Source organism: Clupea harengus, chromosome 6 (genome assembly GCF_900700415.2).
Source record: "Clupea harengus chromosome 6, Ch_v2.0.2, whole genome shotgun sequence".
In the NCBI taxonomy this organism is placed as follows: domain Eukaryota; kingdom Metazoa; phylum Chordata; class Actinopteri; order Clupeiformes; family Clupeidae; genus Clupea; species Clupea harengus.
This window is the reverse complement of record NC_045157.1, coordinates 5,445,891-5,463,390: the sequence shown is the minus strand read 5'-3', so window position 1 is coordinate 5,463,390 and position 17,500 is coordinate 5,445,891. Positions and strand designations below refer to the sequence as shown.

Here is a 17,500-nt window from a genome sequence, read left to right as displayed (position 1 = left end):
GATGGTTGTGGAACATGTTTTAGCCAGCCACGTCATGTCCTATGTCACATGTTTCCATACAAGCACATGTACACACAAGGTCTAATAAGGTAATCTTGCAGTGGCATGACTGTACCCCCTCCCCAAATGTGCCCCCCCCCCTATAAATACCCCCATCCACACAGGATGTATATGATATTAACCCAAACCCTAACATTAAATAATATATTATTCTTAAAACAGATTATCGCAAATATGAGCCAAGTTAAAAAGGTACCGACATAGAACCGCCGTTTGTAGGGTGTGGGGTGGGGAGGCGAGGTCAACACACTGATTATGAAAGCCAAAGTAGAGGTCTCAAACATCTCAACTCAACATGGCAACATTTCTCTTGATTAAAATTAATACCGTATTGACTTTCACAGGACTTTCATTTTCAAATAGTGAGGTCTCCTTTCTGGTTTTAAATTTACAGTGAAAATTTGTGAGCACTTTTTTCCAGTCCAGTTTCACCAAAATGTGATCTAATTTAAGTCTCTAGGAACATTCTTCACAATCTTGTTGATATCCAGAATATGCTCCAGTTGGAAAATGTTAATTTAAAAAAAATGTATCGTGACTATTGCGACAATTAGCAAAACTCCTGCAGGAGGGTCTTAAAGATTGGTGTTTTTACAGGTAAACCTATGTTTAGGCCACCGTCACTTGACAGGGATGACAGATGCCAGGTTTCTGACACATGAGTACCTGGACTGCTTGCACGCCATAAATTAGGCTTGTATCTTAAGTAGTTACTGAGATAACATGGCCTGAAGTTGTCAAAATTGCTCACGGCCACTGACCTGAAATAGGAGGTGGGTGAACTAGGAGGTGGGTGAGATAGGTGGGTGATAGGAGGTGGGTGATAGGAGGTGGGTGAAATAGGAGGTGGGTGAGATAGGAGGTGGGTGATAGGAGGTGGGTGAGATAGGAGGTGGGTGAGATAGGAGGTGGGTTTACTCTAAGGCAACATCTTCATAGAAATACTGGACATTTGGAGGTATCATTTTGCAGCCCTTCCTCTGAGATCTACAACCTGCAGCACGAGTGTCAAGCGTTCCGTCGGTCATGAAGTTGTCCTGGTATTCTGAGGCCAGGCTCTCTTTTCCCCTAAGTCCGTTAGGAAGGAAGGCCTGGCTAGCTCTCGTGCTGTAGCACCATGACTGCTGATGTGGCATGTTGATGAGATGGATCAACCTTGTGGCAGTGTAAATCCACTGGACATTCTGGACACCTTGCCCGCTTTCTTTATGGCTCAGAAAAATAATGTTTGAGTGTTCAGACCCAGCCACGATCATGAAGGACCTTTTGTGGGATGAGCACATTGGCAAAATGGTGTTGAATGTTTGCTAGGGCCACCTCTGTTATGTTCTTTATTTTCATGGGCAGGGGAGATGAGTCCATTTGATGGATTCTGGTCTCTTATGCATTAGTCAGTTCCTGTACCTGATCCTCCCACTCACCGTCAGTATTAAGTTTGCGAGTGAAGGAGGCTTATTAGATCTAGATGTATACCAGCGATTGCCATTTCCTCTAGGGCACTCAGCATCACCCTCTGCGACAATGTTCCAAAGGCAGTCCACGAATATGGTGTAGAATTTGGGCATATTCCCACACACACATGCACACACACACACACACACATGCACACACGCACACACACACACACACACACACACACACACACACACACACACACACACACACACACACACACACACACACCACACACCCGCTCCTTCTCCTTCAGGTGGAATGTGTAAAGAACACACACACACACACACACACACACACACACACACACACACACCCCCCCTGCTCCTTCTCCTTCAGGTGGAATGTGTAAAGAACATACACACCCCACCTCTCGTTGCACTGATGACAATTCACTTGACCCGCTGATGCAGGGCCATGTCAGTGTGTTATTAGACACGGGAGCACTTGCCGTGAGGAGCACTAATTACCCAATGTGTGTGAAGAAGCCTGGGGCTGGGGGTGTGTGTGTGTGTGTGTGTGTGTGTGTGTGTGTGTGTGTGTGTGCGTGTGTGTGTGTGTGTGTGTGTGTGTGTGTGTGTGTGTGTGTGTGTGTGTGTGTGAGAGGGACACTGTGTGTGTGCACACGAGCAGGGCTAATTCCCTAATTACCGCACTCAGACTTAAGACTGTAGTGGTTAAAAAGAAAAATGAGGTGTGTGAAATGGGATTAGGCTTCTTCCAGTTTCACACACACAGACACACACACACACACACACACACACACACACACACACACACACACACACACAGAAGCTCCTTGTGACATGATCGTGAAAGACTCTTCCCAAAAACTCTGTGCACCCCCCACCCCCCCACCTTCCCCTAAAACCCTCCTAAAACCATCACCTCTTACCCCTGCCCCCTCCCATTTAGCACAGCCCCTCCCCTTTGCCCCGGCCCCTCCCCGGCTTCCTGCCCGCGCCTCGCCTGATGACCCTCATTAGTGTTTGATGTGCACAGAAGCCCTCGGGACGGAGGAAGCAGGCCTCGTGTTCAGGTGGCGGGTGATTATGGGATGTCAGATCCAGTCCTCCTCTCTCTCTCTCTCTCTCTCTCTCTCTCTCTCTCTCTCTGTTTCTAGTCCCCTGCCATTCTGTGCATACACATTTCTCTCTCTTTCTCTATCTCTCTCTATCTCTCTCTCTCTCTCTCTCTATCTCTCTCTATCTCTCTGTTTCTACTCCCGCTGCCATTCTGTGTATATACTTTCCATATACAGTACTGTGCAAAAGTTTTAGGCAGGTGTGAAAAAAATGCTGTAAACTAAGAATGCTTTCAAAAATGGAAGTGTTAACAGTTTATTTTCATCAATTAATAAAATGCAGTGAATGAACAGAAGATAAATCTAAATCAAATCAATATTTGGTGTTACCACCCTTTGCCTTCAAAACAGCATCAATTCTTCTAGGTACACTTGCACACACGGCTGGTAGGTTGTTCCAAACATCTTGGAGAACTAACCACAGATCTTCTGTGGATTTAGGGTTCCTCAAATCCTTCTGTCTCTTCATGTAATCCCAGACAGACTCGGTGACTTACAGCATTGTTTCACTTTTACCTTTGCATCAAAAGAATGCAATTGTAAGTGCCAGTTGCAAAATGCACTGTCATATCGCGTGACCCATTTGTACACTGTGGTGTCACAGCTATTTACCTCAGATAATTGTATGCACCAATCTTCATGTAATCCCAGACAGACTCGATGATTTACAGAATTTTTTCACACCTGCCTAAAACTTCTGCACAGTACTGTATATACTACATTTCTCTCTCTCTCTCTCTCTCTCTCTCTCGCTCTCTCTCCCTCTCTCTCTCCCTCTCTTTCTCCCTCTTTCTCTCTCTCTCTGTGTATCTAGTCTGCTCTGGGGAGCGCTGGTGCACATCTGATAAGTGTGTGAAGGGCGAGGGGCGATGTGATTAACATGACGATGATCACTGCCTGGCCACATCACACTTGTGTGGGGTCCCTCTGTGTCCCAGTGAGAAGTGGACTGTAAACAGTAACGCATAAGAGACCGCTGAAGAGGAAAAGCGGCCGAGATGACTAATGACGTCTGTCTGTCTGTCTGTCTGTCTCCGAGCAGGTGTGGTGGTCGTAAAGCTGTTAGCCTCTCGACCTGACACCTGGACTTCCACAGGCTTAACGCCAAAGAGGACAGAGATTTGACTGATGGCATGTTCGGGAGTGAAATGAATTATTCGATGAGGGAGAAAACAAACAAACTGGTCCTTCGTTGTGTGTGTGTGTGTGTGTGTGTGTGTGTGTGTGTGTGTGTGTGTGTGCATGTGTGTGTGTGTGTGGGAATATGCCCAAATTGTTGGGTGTTAGGTATGGAAGATAGACGGTGGACAAATATGACCTCCCCCCACAAACACACGGCAGGACATGTCCTTCATGTCAAAGAGAGCAAGTAGAAGTGGCACGGCCATGGGTGTGTTTAAAAAGCGTATCGGAGCCGGGACGATTACATCAAATGATGGCGTGCAAGTGATTAAGTCCCGTGTCCCATGGCATCTGTAATCAGTGTCTGGTGCAGATTAAAAAGCTCGCTAGTGCTGCCTGGTTATCAGCTGTCTGGGGTCCACAGCTGTCCTCCGCTGGAGAGAGACGCCCAGTAATAATAAATACACAGGACAGGGCCGCCTGGCTCACAGCCAGTAGAATGTGTGCTCTCTTAGGCTGAGGTGTGTGTGTGTGTGTGTGTGTGTGTGTCCTTTAATTTGATACCTTTTGATGTCTGAGATGAACGCCAGTTTCTGAAGAGGAAGGAGAGAGAGAGGATTATTGCATTCTCTGGGAAAGGAATGAATGGAGGAGCTCGCTGCCAGCCCTCCTCTTTGCGTTTCAGTTGGGTTGTATTTTTATGGCGACTTGAAGCATCTATTTAGTGTTTTTTTTTTTTTCCTTCTTTTTTCTTTTTTTTTCCCTTTTTTTCTTCGCTCTGCATTCTTCTTCTGACTCGAACCGTTTGCCATGTGCTCTTTCCCCGGCGTGGCCTTTTGCTACTTTAATAGAACAGAAAGCCGCCGTAATTGTGAGGTGGCCTCGCTCTCGTGAGACTCGTCAATAGAGCCGCTCCGGCACCCTTTCAGCCCACCAGTGCGCCCACCACTCTCAGGCACAGGTGCGAAAAGAGACATCTGCTGTCTTGCAGGAGGATTAGGCCTGGAAAGGGCACACAGATTGGACTCATTATGTTTCCCTCTTTAGCATGTGGAACATTTTAATGTACTCAAATGTTAGGGTCTCCCATTTTCCCCCCAACGACCTGCGAAAATCCCGCTGTCTCTCCGTTCTTCTCTTTCTGTGTCTGTCTTTCTCTGTCTCTCCCTTTCTCTCTCTCTCTCTCTCTCTCTCTCTCTCTCTCCCTGTCTCTGTCTGTCCTTCTCTCTCTCCCTCTCTCTCTCCCTCTCCCTCTGTTAACAACATGGCTCAGTCATCAATGAAACCCTGCAATCACAATGGATTCCAGGCTGGTGTGCGTGTAGGGACAGGCCGCGGCTTGTGTAACGCATAGCGCCGGTGCAGGGCTTGTGTGTGTGTGTGTGTGTGTGTGTGGGTGTGTGTGTGTTGTTGTCGCTGCCATTCCAGGACCTCAAAAGCTTGCCCTCCGCCCGATCGCCCTCCGCAGCTCGCACCCAGTCCAGAGACAAGAGGCCGTCTCAGCCCAGCTCGGTTTGGGCCTGCACGCTCGAGCCAGGCTTTTAATCTGCTGCTGGAGCGTCAGTGAATGTTTGTCTTTTCTTCTCTCTGGATAGGGTGAAGACTTCAGGGGTCAGTGTGTGTGTGTGTGTTTTAGTGGGATCTGAAACCAGCCACCATCACTTTATTTGCCCTTCAATAACATGGAAACCCCCCCCACCCCACCCCACCCCACCCCTTAACCTGTACAGCACATAGCAACTCAGACCAGACTGCGTGCTTGTTCGTTGTGTTAATAATGACACCCATTTGTACACTAAGTGGTTTTCAAACCCCAGAAAAACAACCCCCCCCCCCACCCCACCCCACCCATCACGCCCTGGCAAACCAATCTTCCTCCCCCTGTTGCTCTGTGAGGAGTTTGGGCTTGCCTTCTCCTGCGTAGGAGCTGTGAACGCATCCTCTGCTCCCCACCTTGCCTGACAAAAGGTACCAGAGGTGACGTCATTTTGGGGAAGAAGCTTCTGTCGTCCTGTACCTCTACGGCTCTCACTTGGACATGCTGAATATGTCATCACAATGCTGCTCCCATCTCGGTCGACACTCACACGCTTAATTTCAGCTAATGACTCACACACACATAAACACACACACACACACACACCCCAGTCTAAATGTGTGTGTGAGTGTGAGGTAAGTTACAATGCTTAGGTGAGGGTAATGTGTGAGGTAAGGTACAATGCTTACGTGAGGTTTGGCCATCGTTGGTTGCCACACACACACAAACACACAGACCCCAACTCGCATACACACGTACATAGTGTAACCCTGTTGTAATGACCCCAATGGCTGTGTGTGTATGATGTATGAGTGGTGAGGTACAGTGCTTTGGTTGTCATTGGTGCCCCCCCCCCTCTACCACACAGACACACACACACTCACACACACACACACACACACTCCTACTCACATACACACGCACATACACACGCACATAGAGTAACCCTGTTGTAATGTGTGTGTGTATAATGTATGAGTGGTGAGTTACAGGGCTTTGGTTGTCATTGGTGCCCCCACACACATACACACACACACACACACACACACACACACACACACACACACACACACACACACACACACACACACACACACTCACACACACACACACACACACACATAGAGTAACCCTGTTGTAATGTGTGTGTGTATAATGTATGAGTGGTGAGTTACGGTGCTTTGGTTGTCATTGGTGCCCCCACACACATACACACACACACACACACTCACACACACACACACACACATAGAGTAACCCTGTTGTAATGTGTGTGTGTATAATGTATGAGTGGTGAGTTACGGTGCTTTGGTTGTCATTGGTGCAGGCGCTGGGAGGAGGGAGAGATAAGACGGGGCCCAGCACGTCCTCCAAGGGTCCCAGCCTGGCTGACGTCAAGGGCAAGCTGACAGCCGCCGTCAAGGAGGTGAGGCCTCAGCATCAGCTTCTCCTCTCTTCTTTTCTCTTCTCTTCTTGTATATAATAACTCTCAGGGGCTCTCCAATGCTTCATATCTGTTTACGAATCAACCTCGGAAGAACTGGGTTTTTTTTTCATACAAAACCAGTGGGAAACATATTTATTTGTAAAGTCCACACAAAGTGTTTCCATTAAATGCCAGTGTCACACTTTTACACACAATATTGTTGCGTGTTTATATCTATGTATCCAAATTATTCTAGCTATATATCTATATTTACCTCTCTCTCTATACACATAAATACACACGCACGCACACACACACACACACACATACATAGATATGTTTCAGACATTAATTAATTGTTGCAGTCCGTCTCTATCTGTTTGAAACATCATTATATCGGGCACTTCACCGACTCGACCGTCTGCTGCCCCAAGCCTGAGCCTGGCTGGGATGTGTGGTGCTGGGGCGGCAGAGAGAGAAAGCGCTGTGTCTAAGTGCTGCTATAACAACACGGCCTGGAGCTGTTATCCTGGGCAGCCATTACGTCAGGCGGGAGGATTAGATTGCCTTCCTGACTCGGGCGCATCACTTCCTCCATTGATTGACCGCACACGTTGACCGTCGCATTCTTGCGCCGCTGGGCCACATCCCGGCAAACGTGTGCCCTGATAATTGTCCTGCTGTTGGGGAAGGATTTATTGAGTAAGCGTATTCTAATGGTACGCAAGTCTTAGTGGGGAGGTTGGGGGGATTGCTACGTAAGTATTTGTCGACTCCACCGCACGCTTAGCGATTAGCATGGACTTGAGTGTCCTCCCACCCAGCTGCACGTGACTGTGTGGAAAGAAGATGTAAATGCATCGTTTAATGGCACGGCTGACGACCCGTGACGGCCTGGCTGTGAGCACGTGGGCTCCGATCCGAAGGTCCGAGTGACTAACCCCTAGTTTCGCTCTTTTCCCTACTCCCACCAGGGCAAACCACTTCCAAAGACGGAGCAGAAGTTTGAGAATTTCGCTAAAAGTTCCTTCAAGATCACAGATAAGCAAGTGAGTATTTATAGTTTATTTTATTTTATTTTATTTTATTTTATTTTACTTTATTCATAGTGTAGGGTTATTACCTCCACAAGATCTCGGTAAGGTTTCAGCAACTTGCATGTTCAGTCCTTGGACGGACGGGCCTAGCCGTTCATGTGTACTTTGAGAGTCAAGTTCAGCAATGGAAAATGGAGATGCAGAAAGTGCAGAGAGACACTTTTCACCAGCCCTCCTGTTGGCCACACACACACACACACACACACACACACACACACACACACACACACACACACACACACACACAGGTTGGGTGGGTTGGGGAGAGTGATGGGGTATCTCAGTTCAACAGTGAAGGATCTGGCTTCCTCTCTCTGTCTCTCCCTTTCTCTCTCCCTATCCTTCTCTCCCTCTCTTTCTCTCTCTCTGTGTGTGTGTGTTTGTGCGTGAGAGTGTGTGTATGCGTGTCAGACAGAGAGAGTGAGTGTGGGCGCGCGGGCTGTAGCGGAGAGCTGGCCGTGAAAGTGGACGGTGAAATATGGGTCGGTGCGGCCAGGGGCTCTTTGTGCGCTGGAGGCGATGGTGCAGGTGGGGTGGGGTGGGGTGGGTTGGGGTGGAGTGGGGTGGGGTGGGGTGGGGTGGGGTGGGGTGGGGTGGGGTGGGGTGGGGTGGGCTGGGGTGGAGTGGGGTGGGGTGGGGTGGGGTGGGCTGGGGTGGATCTGCCAAGGCAAACTTCTTCCCTCCTGATTTACGGGCGCTCTTCCCTCTGCAAAGTGTCTTTTGTTACCATAATGAGGGGACTGGAGGTATGTGGACGGTACCAGGCGCTCTGGGAAGGGTCAAGGACACGCCGGCTGGCCTCTGCCTTCATAGGGATTTATAGATGAGAGATCACAATACGGCTCTCCTCTCCTCTCCCCTCCTCTCCTCTCCTCTCCTCTCCTCTCCTCTCCTCCTCTCCTCCTCTCCTCTCCTCTCCTCTCCTCTATTCCATCTCTTCTCTCCCCTCCTCTCCTCCTCTCCCCTCCCCTCCTCTCCTCTCCTCTCCTCTCCTCTCCTCTCCCCTCCTCTCCTCCTCTCCTCTCTTACTCTCCTCTCCTCTCCCCTCCTCTCCTCCTCTCCTCTCCTCTCCTCTCCCCTCCTCTCCTCTCCTCTCCCCTCCTCCTCTCCTCTCCTCTCCTCTCCTCTCCTCTCCCCTCCTCTCCTCCTCTCCTCTCTTACTCTCCTCTCCTCTCCTCTCCTCCTCTCCCCTCCCCTCCTCTCCTCTCTTACTCTCCTCTCCTCTCCTCCTCTCCTCTCCCCTCCTCCTCTCCTCTCCTCCTCTTCTCTCCTCTCCTCTCCTCTCCTCTCCTCTCCCCTCCTCTCCTCTCCTCTCCTCTCATCTCCTCTATTCCCTCTCTTCTCTCCTCTCCTCTCCTCTCCTCTCCCCTCCTCTCCTCTCCCCTCCTCTCCTCTCCTCTCCTCTCCTCTCCTCTCCCCTCCCCTCTCCTCTCCTCTCCTCTCCTCTCCTCTTTTACTCTCCTCTCCTCTCCTCTCCCCTCTTTTACTCTCCTCTCCTCTATTCCCTCTCTTCTCTCCTCTCCTCTCCTCTCCCCTCCCCTACTCTCCTCTCCTCTCTTCTCCTCTCCTCTCCTCTCCTCTCCTCTCCTCTCCTCCTCTCCTCTCCTCTCCTCTCCTCCCCTCTCCTCTCCTATCTTACTCTCCTCTCCTCCCTCTCTTCTCTCCTCTCCTCCCCTCTCCTCTCTTACTCTCCTCTCCTCCCTCTCTTCTCTCCTCTCTTCTCCTCTCCTGTCCTCTCTTCTTCTCTCCCCTCCTCCCCTCTCCTCTCCTCTCCTCCCCTCCTCTCTTCTCTCCTCTCCTCCCTTACTCTCCTCTCTTCTCTTACTCCCCTTTCCTCTCCTCTCCTCCCTCTCTCCTCTCCTCTCCTCTCCTCTCCTCTCCTCTCCTCTCCTCTCCTCTCCTCTCCTCCCTCTCTTCTCCCCTCTCCTCTCTTCTCTCCTCTCCCCTCTTCTCCTCTCCTCTCCTCTCCGCTCCTCCCTCCACTGCAGTCTCCAAGGCTGTACGCATCTGTACACATGCATCTGTGTACTCATATTGTGTTTCATATCCCCTTAGCATAAGTCACTTTATTCAATTACGTTACTATTTGCACTGGCATACAGCAGTATACTTAGTGTGCATCTATCTTCTTGGTACAGAAACACACTTAGTATGCATTTAGCTACATCTGTGTAGACCAGTGCTTTGCTCTCCAACAGTGCTTCGACAGAACTCTGATAATGGGGGCTTTGCCGTGCTGCTTGGACAGGACAAAGGAAGCGAATGAAAATGGCTGCGTGTTGGTCTTGTAGACATAAACCAGAAAGACTGATGGCCAGTATTTACGGAGGAATCTTAGTATAAACCGAAGCGGCTTTCCCAAATAGGAATGCTCGGGTCAAATGAGCAAAATCCCTCTTTTAAAAAGCTGCTTGCACTAAGCTTCTCATTAGTTTGCTGTAGCAGTTGAAAATGATTTAGTGTGTGTGTCTGGAGTGTGTGTGTGTGTGTGTGTCTGTGTGTCTGTGTGAGTGTACTTGCAGACTGGTGTTTTCCAAGCTTACATTCAGTCTGTGTGCATGTGTTTCTTCCTCTGTATATGTGTTTGCGCCCGTGTGTGTGTGTGTGTGTGTGTGTGTGTAGAGAGAGGTGCTAAGGAGAAGTTTTAAAAACATCACACTCAGCCCAGTTTTATGTTTGTACTAGCGTGGCGTGCAGTGGTCACTGTGCAGGTGTGTGTGTGTGTGTGTGTGTGTGTGTGTGTGTGTGTGTGTGTGTGCTGAAGATGTGTGTGTGTGTGCTGAAGGTGAGCATGTGTTCTGCAGCATGGTCTGCTTTTGTTGATCATAGCGAGGAGAAGGGAGGAGGAAAAAAAACATCTCTGGAACCACTTTGGTCCAAAGACCAACCAGAGACGTAAGACATGTTTCTGTCAGGCCCCGGCACTAGTCATACATTCTGGTATGTACAATTAGACCCCCTCTCCTCCCCTCCCCTTTCTCCTTTCCTCTCTCTCTCCCTCTCTACCCTCCCTCCCTCCCTCCCTCCCTCCCTCCCTCCCTTCCTTCACCCAACTTGCCTTTCACTGTTCCTCAGGCAAGGAGTAATGTGGATCTTTTTAACCAAACTGACTCATGCATCTCTAATTATAAAGCGTCCTAATGACCTTCTGCATCTCAGTCTCAGCTCTTCCTGTCCTCCTCTGACTCACCCTTTTGTGTGTGTCTCTCTCTCTCTCTCTCTCTCTTTCTCTCTTTCTCCCTCTCTCCACCCCGCCTCACCCCATCCCCCTGCTATCTCTCATTCTTTCGTTCTTTTTCAGGTGGTGAAAGACCTCTGGAAGTTCTTACAAACGCTGAAACCGGATAAAAAATAATGATCCACTGCGCCGCTGTTGCCCTGTTATTTACTGTACCTGTCCCCTGCGCCATTCTTTGTCCCTCTCCGCTCTCTGAAGACCTGGATGGAGGTGTGTGTGTGTGTGTGTGTGTCCTTACCAAGCACTGTGCAATGTGCTCACACACCACGGCCTCTGGCTCTCTCTAGTCCGATACCTTCCAGTGTACCTGTGTTTTGAGCTCTTGAATATGAAAAGGAACCAGCGAGGTCTCTGGATTACTGCTGTTACGTGGACAGTCTCAAGCCAGTCACTAAGCATCCTGTGTAGGCACTGTGTCATTTAGAGGAATTATAAACGATAAGAAGGCTATCGCTACAGTAACCAAACTGTAATAGTGGAAATAACACTGCTTATTTCCAAAAAAATGTAAAACACAAAAAAAGTTAGTGTAACAGGCTTAAGATTAGATTACTTTATTTTTTTTTCCTTATTTAGTTTCTGCCACTGGATTGGTTAGTTTTAAGTTGTGTATAATGTAATGTTCCAGCTTTCAGGTATAATTTTAATGTGCTGTTCTGGCAGCAAACTGATACCATAGACAATTACTTCCTATAACTGGCACGACTCCTTGCCCTTACCGCAGCAGAGTAGAAAAAAACACACTCAGTGGCAGTGTGATGATATGAAGCTGAACAAACATGACTGCCGATTTGATTCTTTGACAGTAAAAGTGTATTGTCCTTCTAAATCTATTTGTCAGTCTTCAAAGCAGTCATTGCGACACTGGACATCTACTGTGCAGAACATCCACTGTGAGTGTGTTTAGTGTCAATAGGCTTTTTGTTCTCTGAATGGACAGATACTATTGTCTCTGGTAATTGGCAGTTAATTAGGCACAGCCTTTGTAGTTACCAAAACAAATCCAGAATTGTCCTTTGACATTGCATCTCAGTCTCAAGTTTTGTTCTTAGGCACTTGCAGATGCTTCAGCCATATCCATGTCCTGCTATGGTTGGCATATCAGTGGCTGCAGTAAGTTTTCCCGTCTCAATACTCTGTACATACCTGTGGAAAAGCTTTGGCAATGGCAGCTTTGGGAAGGCTAGTTGTGAGGTCCAAGACTCCGTACCTAAGGGTTCCGTCTCCCGGCAAAGATTCCGTCTGCCTCTGAGGACTCTGTTTGTGCCAAGGGTTCCGTCTGGCCCTGCTTATTCCGTCTGACTTCACTTCCAGCACATTCCCCATCCCCTCCGGCTCACCCCAGCAGAGCTGCAAGGCAAGGAGGGGATGCACAACAATGAGCAGCTGGAGCCCCTTTAATGCTTCCACCAGAGGATGGCACGTGGCCATGGAGCGCTGACATTGGGAAAGACCCCACTCATAATTCACATCGAACGAAAAGGACAGTGCTGAAACTAAGCTGAGGGAGCAGAGTTGAAAAGAAGAAGAAAAAAAAAAACCTCATCTGTTTCGGCCATGTACGACAGTTTGTTTTAATGTGAAATTCTGGCCTCTTGGAAGATCTTGTGTTTTTTTTTTTTGTTTGTTTGTTTTTTTCCCTCATTTGCTTGCAATATGTCACCCTCTGTGTTGCTTTGTTTACAGCGCCAGTAATGTAGAAAGAGTATCAATGCCTGGAACCAATATCAGAAAAGCTGAGTATTTGTTATGGTAAAGGGACGGTAAAATGCTATGTGCTTGTCATTTGTTTTTCTTTAATGGTTTTTGACTTCTTTTGACTTCTTTTACTCTGTTAAGAATCAGTCTGGGAAACTTTGATTTTGGATTAATGATCGACTGAATCAATCTGGTTTAGATATAGGCTACCTAACAGTAGGTATATAGTATGATGATGTCAAGGTAGTCTTTTCCCTGATATATCGTTCAAGGGGTAAATGTGATTTAGATTAACCTGAGCCTTGCTAATTTAATTCAGGGCAAGTTGAAGACACTCCAGCCCTTCTGGAAATGTCAAAGCCATCACAGTGTCAGTTGTCTGTAATTTTTTGTTTTAACTCGCAGGCTCAGAGTTCTTGAGTTCTCCTGGTTGGGGGGTGGGGGGGAAGGGTGTGTGTTATAATGGTTGTCTTGTTAATGCTTGGCTTGTTCCGCAAACATTTTTACAAATAGTTTCAGTGTACCATAAATAAATGGTAATGATTCTGATTGATTGGTATTCCTTCTTTCTGGAAGTGTGTGAATTGACGCGTTTGTCACAAAGCCTCTTTTCATTAGGGAAGCGAGTGCAAGCCTCTCTTTGAGACCAGTCATATGCTGAACACATCACTCAGACTCCCAACAGTAACCCCATTCACCATTTTGATGGATTCTTATAGCCTCGTAGATTACTTCCTTAATGTGCTTTGATTGCTATAACAGTTAGATGGTTAAACATATGCTCTTTTCTTTTTCTTTTTTTTTTCTTTTTTGGACTTTGTGTGCATTAAGACACATTGCATAACCAATGGCCCTGCAACTGGTGTCTGATCATTGCAAAAACATTATTTGTCATCCCAATGTTTACATTAATGTGGGTGGAAACAATTTGTTAGATTTTAGGTCTGGAGAAGCAGTTGACAGCTGAGTGCCTCACCCAAACTCATGTTAACAGCTCTCACTAATAGGCCAGATGTTGCAGTGAGGAAGGAGTTTTGTGTCTTTGTTCATAAAATAAACAAAACAAAGGATGAGGCAATATTTACTTTAAATTCTGTATTTTTCAGACGAATAAGTAACCGATAGGTGAAAGGTGGGCATGATGTCACTCACCACTTGGTGGCGATAATGACTAACACTTTATAATGTAAGACGCGCCAGTGGCACAGTCACATTACAGACGAGCCCGTTAATTAAGCACTACCTGGAATCACATCCCCCTCATCCCGCCCGTCTCCCGAGCTGAGTCGCCCATCGCCGTCTGCACCCTGTCTGGTAACCAGGAAGTGCAGGCTGGAGGCAGAGTGACGCAGTTGTGCGCGTTTGGTGGCTGGGGCTGGGAGGCTGTGTGGAAATCCCCTGCGCTCCGCTGGTGAGTAGAATTCCAGGCTTGGGTTAGACTCCCATCGCTCCAGGGGTAGAAAAGAAGGAGAGAGAGAGGTGAGGGAAGGGGAGGGGAGGGGAGGGAGGGGACCTGTCGACTTGGAAGCATTGGATTTGAATACCAGCCCAGACAATGGTTAATGGCGGATGTCCTCTGTGTGTAAGCTCTGTTGATCAAATGACCAGTGCTTAAGACTGGTTTACTGTGGAATTGTTTGATCACTGTTTGTTCTTGTACTGGCTGCCTGTTTGTTAAGAGCGTGTGTCTGTGACTGAGTAGTAGGACATGTTCCAGGGCATGTTCTTGCCTCCTCAGCATTGTTCCCGTGTCATCACAGCTCTCAGCTGCGTGGACAGGTGTCTGCCTGTGCGTGAAGGTGACAACAGCAGCGGCAGGCTTCAGAGAAAAGCCTCCCTTGCGATTGGGCCTGCTTGGAGCCCTAAAGCCTGTGGAGACCGGTGGCGTGCAGGGCAGGTAGTGGAGACAGGGGGGGGGCCGTGCCGGGCTCCCCACCACTTGGGTAATGTGTGAAATGTAAGCTATGTGAGCCGGGCAGGACGGGGACATCTCCCGAAACACGGAAATCACAGCCGCCTGGAGAGGTCTTCACAGCATTCGACACAGTGCCTTTCTCACAGACGCCCTCCATCAACTCTGTGTGCAGGAACAACTCTGACTTCTTCCGCTCTCCCTGATCCTCCTCCAGCCTCAGCAGCTAAAGGGCGGGGGGAGGGGGGAAGGGTTGGCGGGTTGGCGGGTTGGCGGGTTGAAAGCTGGTTGCGGTTCCAATGAACAAAGGTGCCTTGGAGTTCCTTTGACCACAGTACAGGGAGTGTGGACCACAATCACCTGCTCGAGGTGGAAGCAGGTGTGCAAGTGGTGCAGAAACACTGCTCGTCTCTCCGAGGGAGTCCTCAAAGGTTGTCCTCAGGTTTCAACCCACACTCTGGTTAGATTGATTTAAAAGGTTGATGTAGTGGCTGGTATTGGAAGCCATCACCACATTTTAGACGTGAACGAGACTTGAACCCCAGGGCACTTTTCCCCGTTCTCTGAGTCAGCCCTTTGTCCCTTTGTGGATTCCAACGCAGTAGTCTCAGAATGATTAGCATTTTAGTCTCATACTTCAGGCATTCCCTTTTTCCATTCCCAGGAAAAGGATTATGCAATCGTTTCCTCTTAGGCTCTTACTACCTGGAGGACAAGAACAAGAGGGATAGACTAAGAGAGAAAGAGGGTGAGACATCTGGCACCAGGAGCACAAGGAACAATTAAGGAGCTAGCAGTGGCCAAACTATTCTCCCAGTGTTCCAGCTCCGTCTCTCCGGCTGTTCCTGCTGACGTCCATGAGAACAAACGGAACATGCCAGCCACAGAGAGAGAGAGCGTGTTAGTCTGGCCGAGCGGCGGGAGCATTCACGAAGCGTGATGGGATCTTCTGTCTCGCAAAAACAATGTTCGAGCTCAAAATCCAGATGCACCACAAAAATGCCTTTTGACTGTTATGTCTCACGCATGTGGCCAAATAAGCTCTTCGTTTTCGCTCTCATATCGAACCTCGATAGTCTTGTAAAAGACGAAGCCATGAGTCACTGCTCCCCTGTTCCCTGCAGTGTTTTGGTGAGAGGGGGCATGCCCTGTGACAAGACTGTTCCCCGGAACGCCAGGCTAGTAAAAAGGCTTTTTAGTATTACATTGTCATTGCGATTCTTCTTCTACTCTTGTCAGAGTGTATTACCTCTCTCTCTAAAGGTCTGCCTTTTCACTCAGTTCTTTGTTGTGAAACGCTTTGAGAGGGGAGTCTTCAAAAGTGACACGTTACCACATCACCTAGATACGGCTAAATAAAAAAGGGGGGGGGGGGGGGGGGGGGGAGAAAAGAAGGAAACATTTCAAGCATTTGTGGAAAGCTTTCAAAATGGAACTGGAACAATACGCTTGCCTGAGGGGAAAAGAAGTGATCATGCTGGTATGTTTATATTAGACAAAGAGGAAGCCATCATTGTCATTGTCAGGCCTTTTTTCCCCTTCAAAGCAACAGGCTGTTATTCAGGCCTATCAGATATATAGCATTCCTCCTTGCTTTGCATCTTTACAAAAGGTGATTTATTTCGAAGTGTAAACGATCATAACTGAGTTATATTTTAATGGTTCGTACAAGCTACTGTCCTCGTGTCCGTGGTATTGTTGGAGGCCGCATAGAGCTGGTTATAAGTTGTGGAGTTGTGACAGTGAGCGTGTAGAGCTGGTTATAGTTGTGGAGTCGTGACAGTGAGCGTGTAGAGCTGGTTATAAGTTGTGGAGTTGTGACAGTGAGCGTGTAGAGCTGGTTATAAGTTGTGGAGTCGTGACAGTGAGCGTGTAGAGCTGGTTATAAGTTGTGGAGTTGTGACAGTGAGCGTGTAGAGCTGGTTATAAGTTGTGGAGTTGTGACAGTGAGCGTGTAGAGCTGGTTATAAGTTGTGGAGTTGTGACAGTGAGCGTGTAGAGCTGGTTATAAGTTGTGGAGTTGTGACAGTGAGCGTGTAGAGCTGGTTATAAGTTGTGGAGTTGTGACAGTGAGCGTGTAGAGCTGGTTATAAGTTGTGGAGTTGTGACAGTGAGCGTGTAGAGCTGGTTATAAGTTGTGGAGTTGTGACAGTGAGCGTGTAGAGCTGGTTATAAGTTGTGGAGTTGTGACAGTGAGCGTGTAGCCTGGTGAGAACAGACGGGCATGGCTTCCCCGTGGCGCTGTGGTTTGGATAAACAGGGCGCGTTGATGCAGCAGCAGACCAGATGTGATTAAACTGAGAGGAGGTGCGCTGTCCTCGACATGCGCCAACACGCGAGCACATTACATCCGAGGCTGGCTATGGCAGAGATGCGTGCTGCATTCCTCTACCCACTAAACCAAGGGCTTTCGCAGGAAAGCTGTGCGCAGGCACACGCAGGGAACGGTCCCTCTACGCAACATTAGCAGCGTGCATCCAAGCTGGCGGTTGTTGTCTACGGCCACGTCCTTTGATTTATTGTCTCCTGCTTGGTGTTCATTTGTAAGGCTGTGTGTCAAGAGTCAGACATGGACAATGCGTGTGTGCTTTGGGAAGCTGAGTAAGCACAACAGAAAGCCCCTCAGCAGTGCACAAGTGGAGTTACCTCAGCAGAAGTTTAATGTTTTTAATTCTGAGCTTCCTCTGATATCCTGTGGCACGACTCACTGAATTTTAAATGACATTTTCACCGGGCTATGCACAATTTAATTTAGGCTCGACTTAGTCTGGTCTTGCATAATGCTTTAAGTAAAACACATTACACTGTTTACATACAAATACAAGCTGCCGGATCATGGGGAGGTTTTGTAGGAACACTAACAACATTACACAT

General features: G+C 48.3%; 1 protein-coding gene across 1 annotated transcript in view; it reads left to right on the top strand.

Annotated features, from left to right (window-relative positions):
* npm1b (nucleophosmin 1b) overlaps nt 1–13,263 on the top strand; it is a 27,239-nt gene extending 13,976 nt beyond the window's left edge. The window contains exons 8-10 of the mRNA XM_031568828.2: nt 6,583–6,681; nt 7,656–7,730; nt 11,080–13,263. Of these exons, the coding sequence (XP_031424688.1) occupies nt 6,583–6,681; nt 7,656–7,730; nt 11,080–11,133 (228 nt within the window). The 3' untranslated portion in view covers nt 11,134–13,263. The remainder of the gene's footprint in view (nt 1–6,582; nt 6,682–7,655; nt 7,731–11,079) is intronic.
* Nucleotides 13,264–17,500: the final 4,237 nt, after the last annotated feature.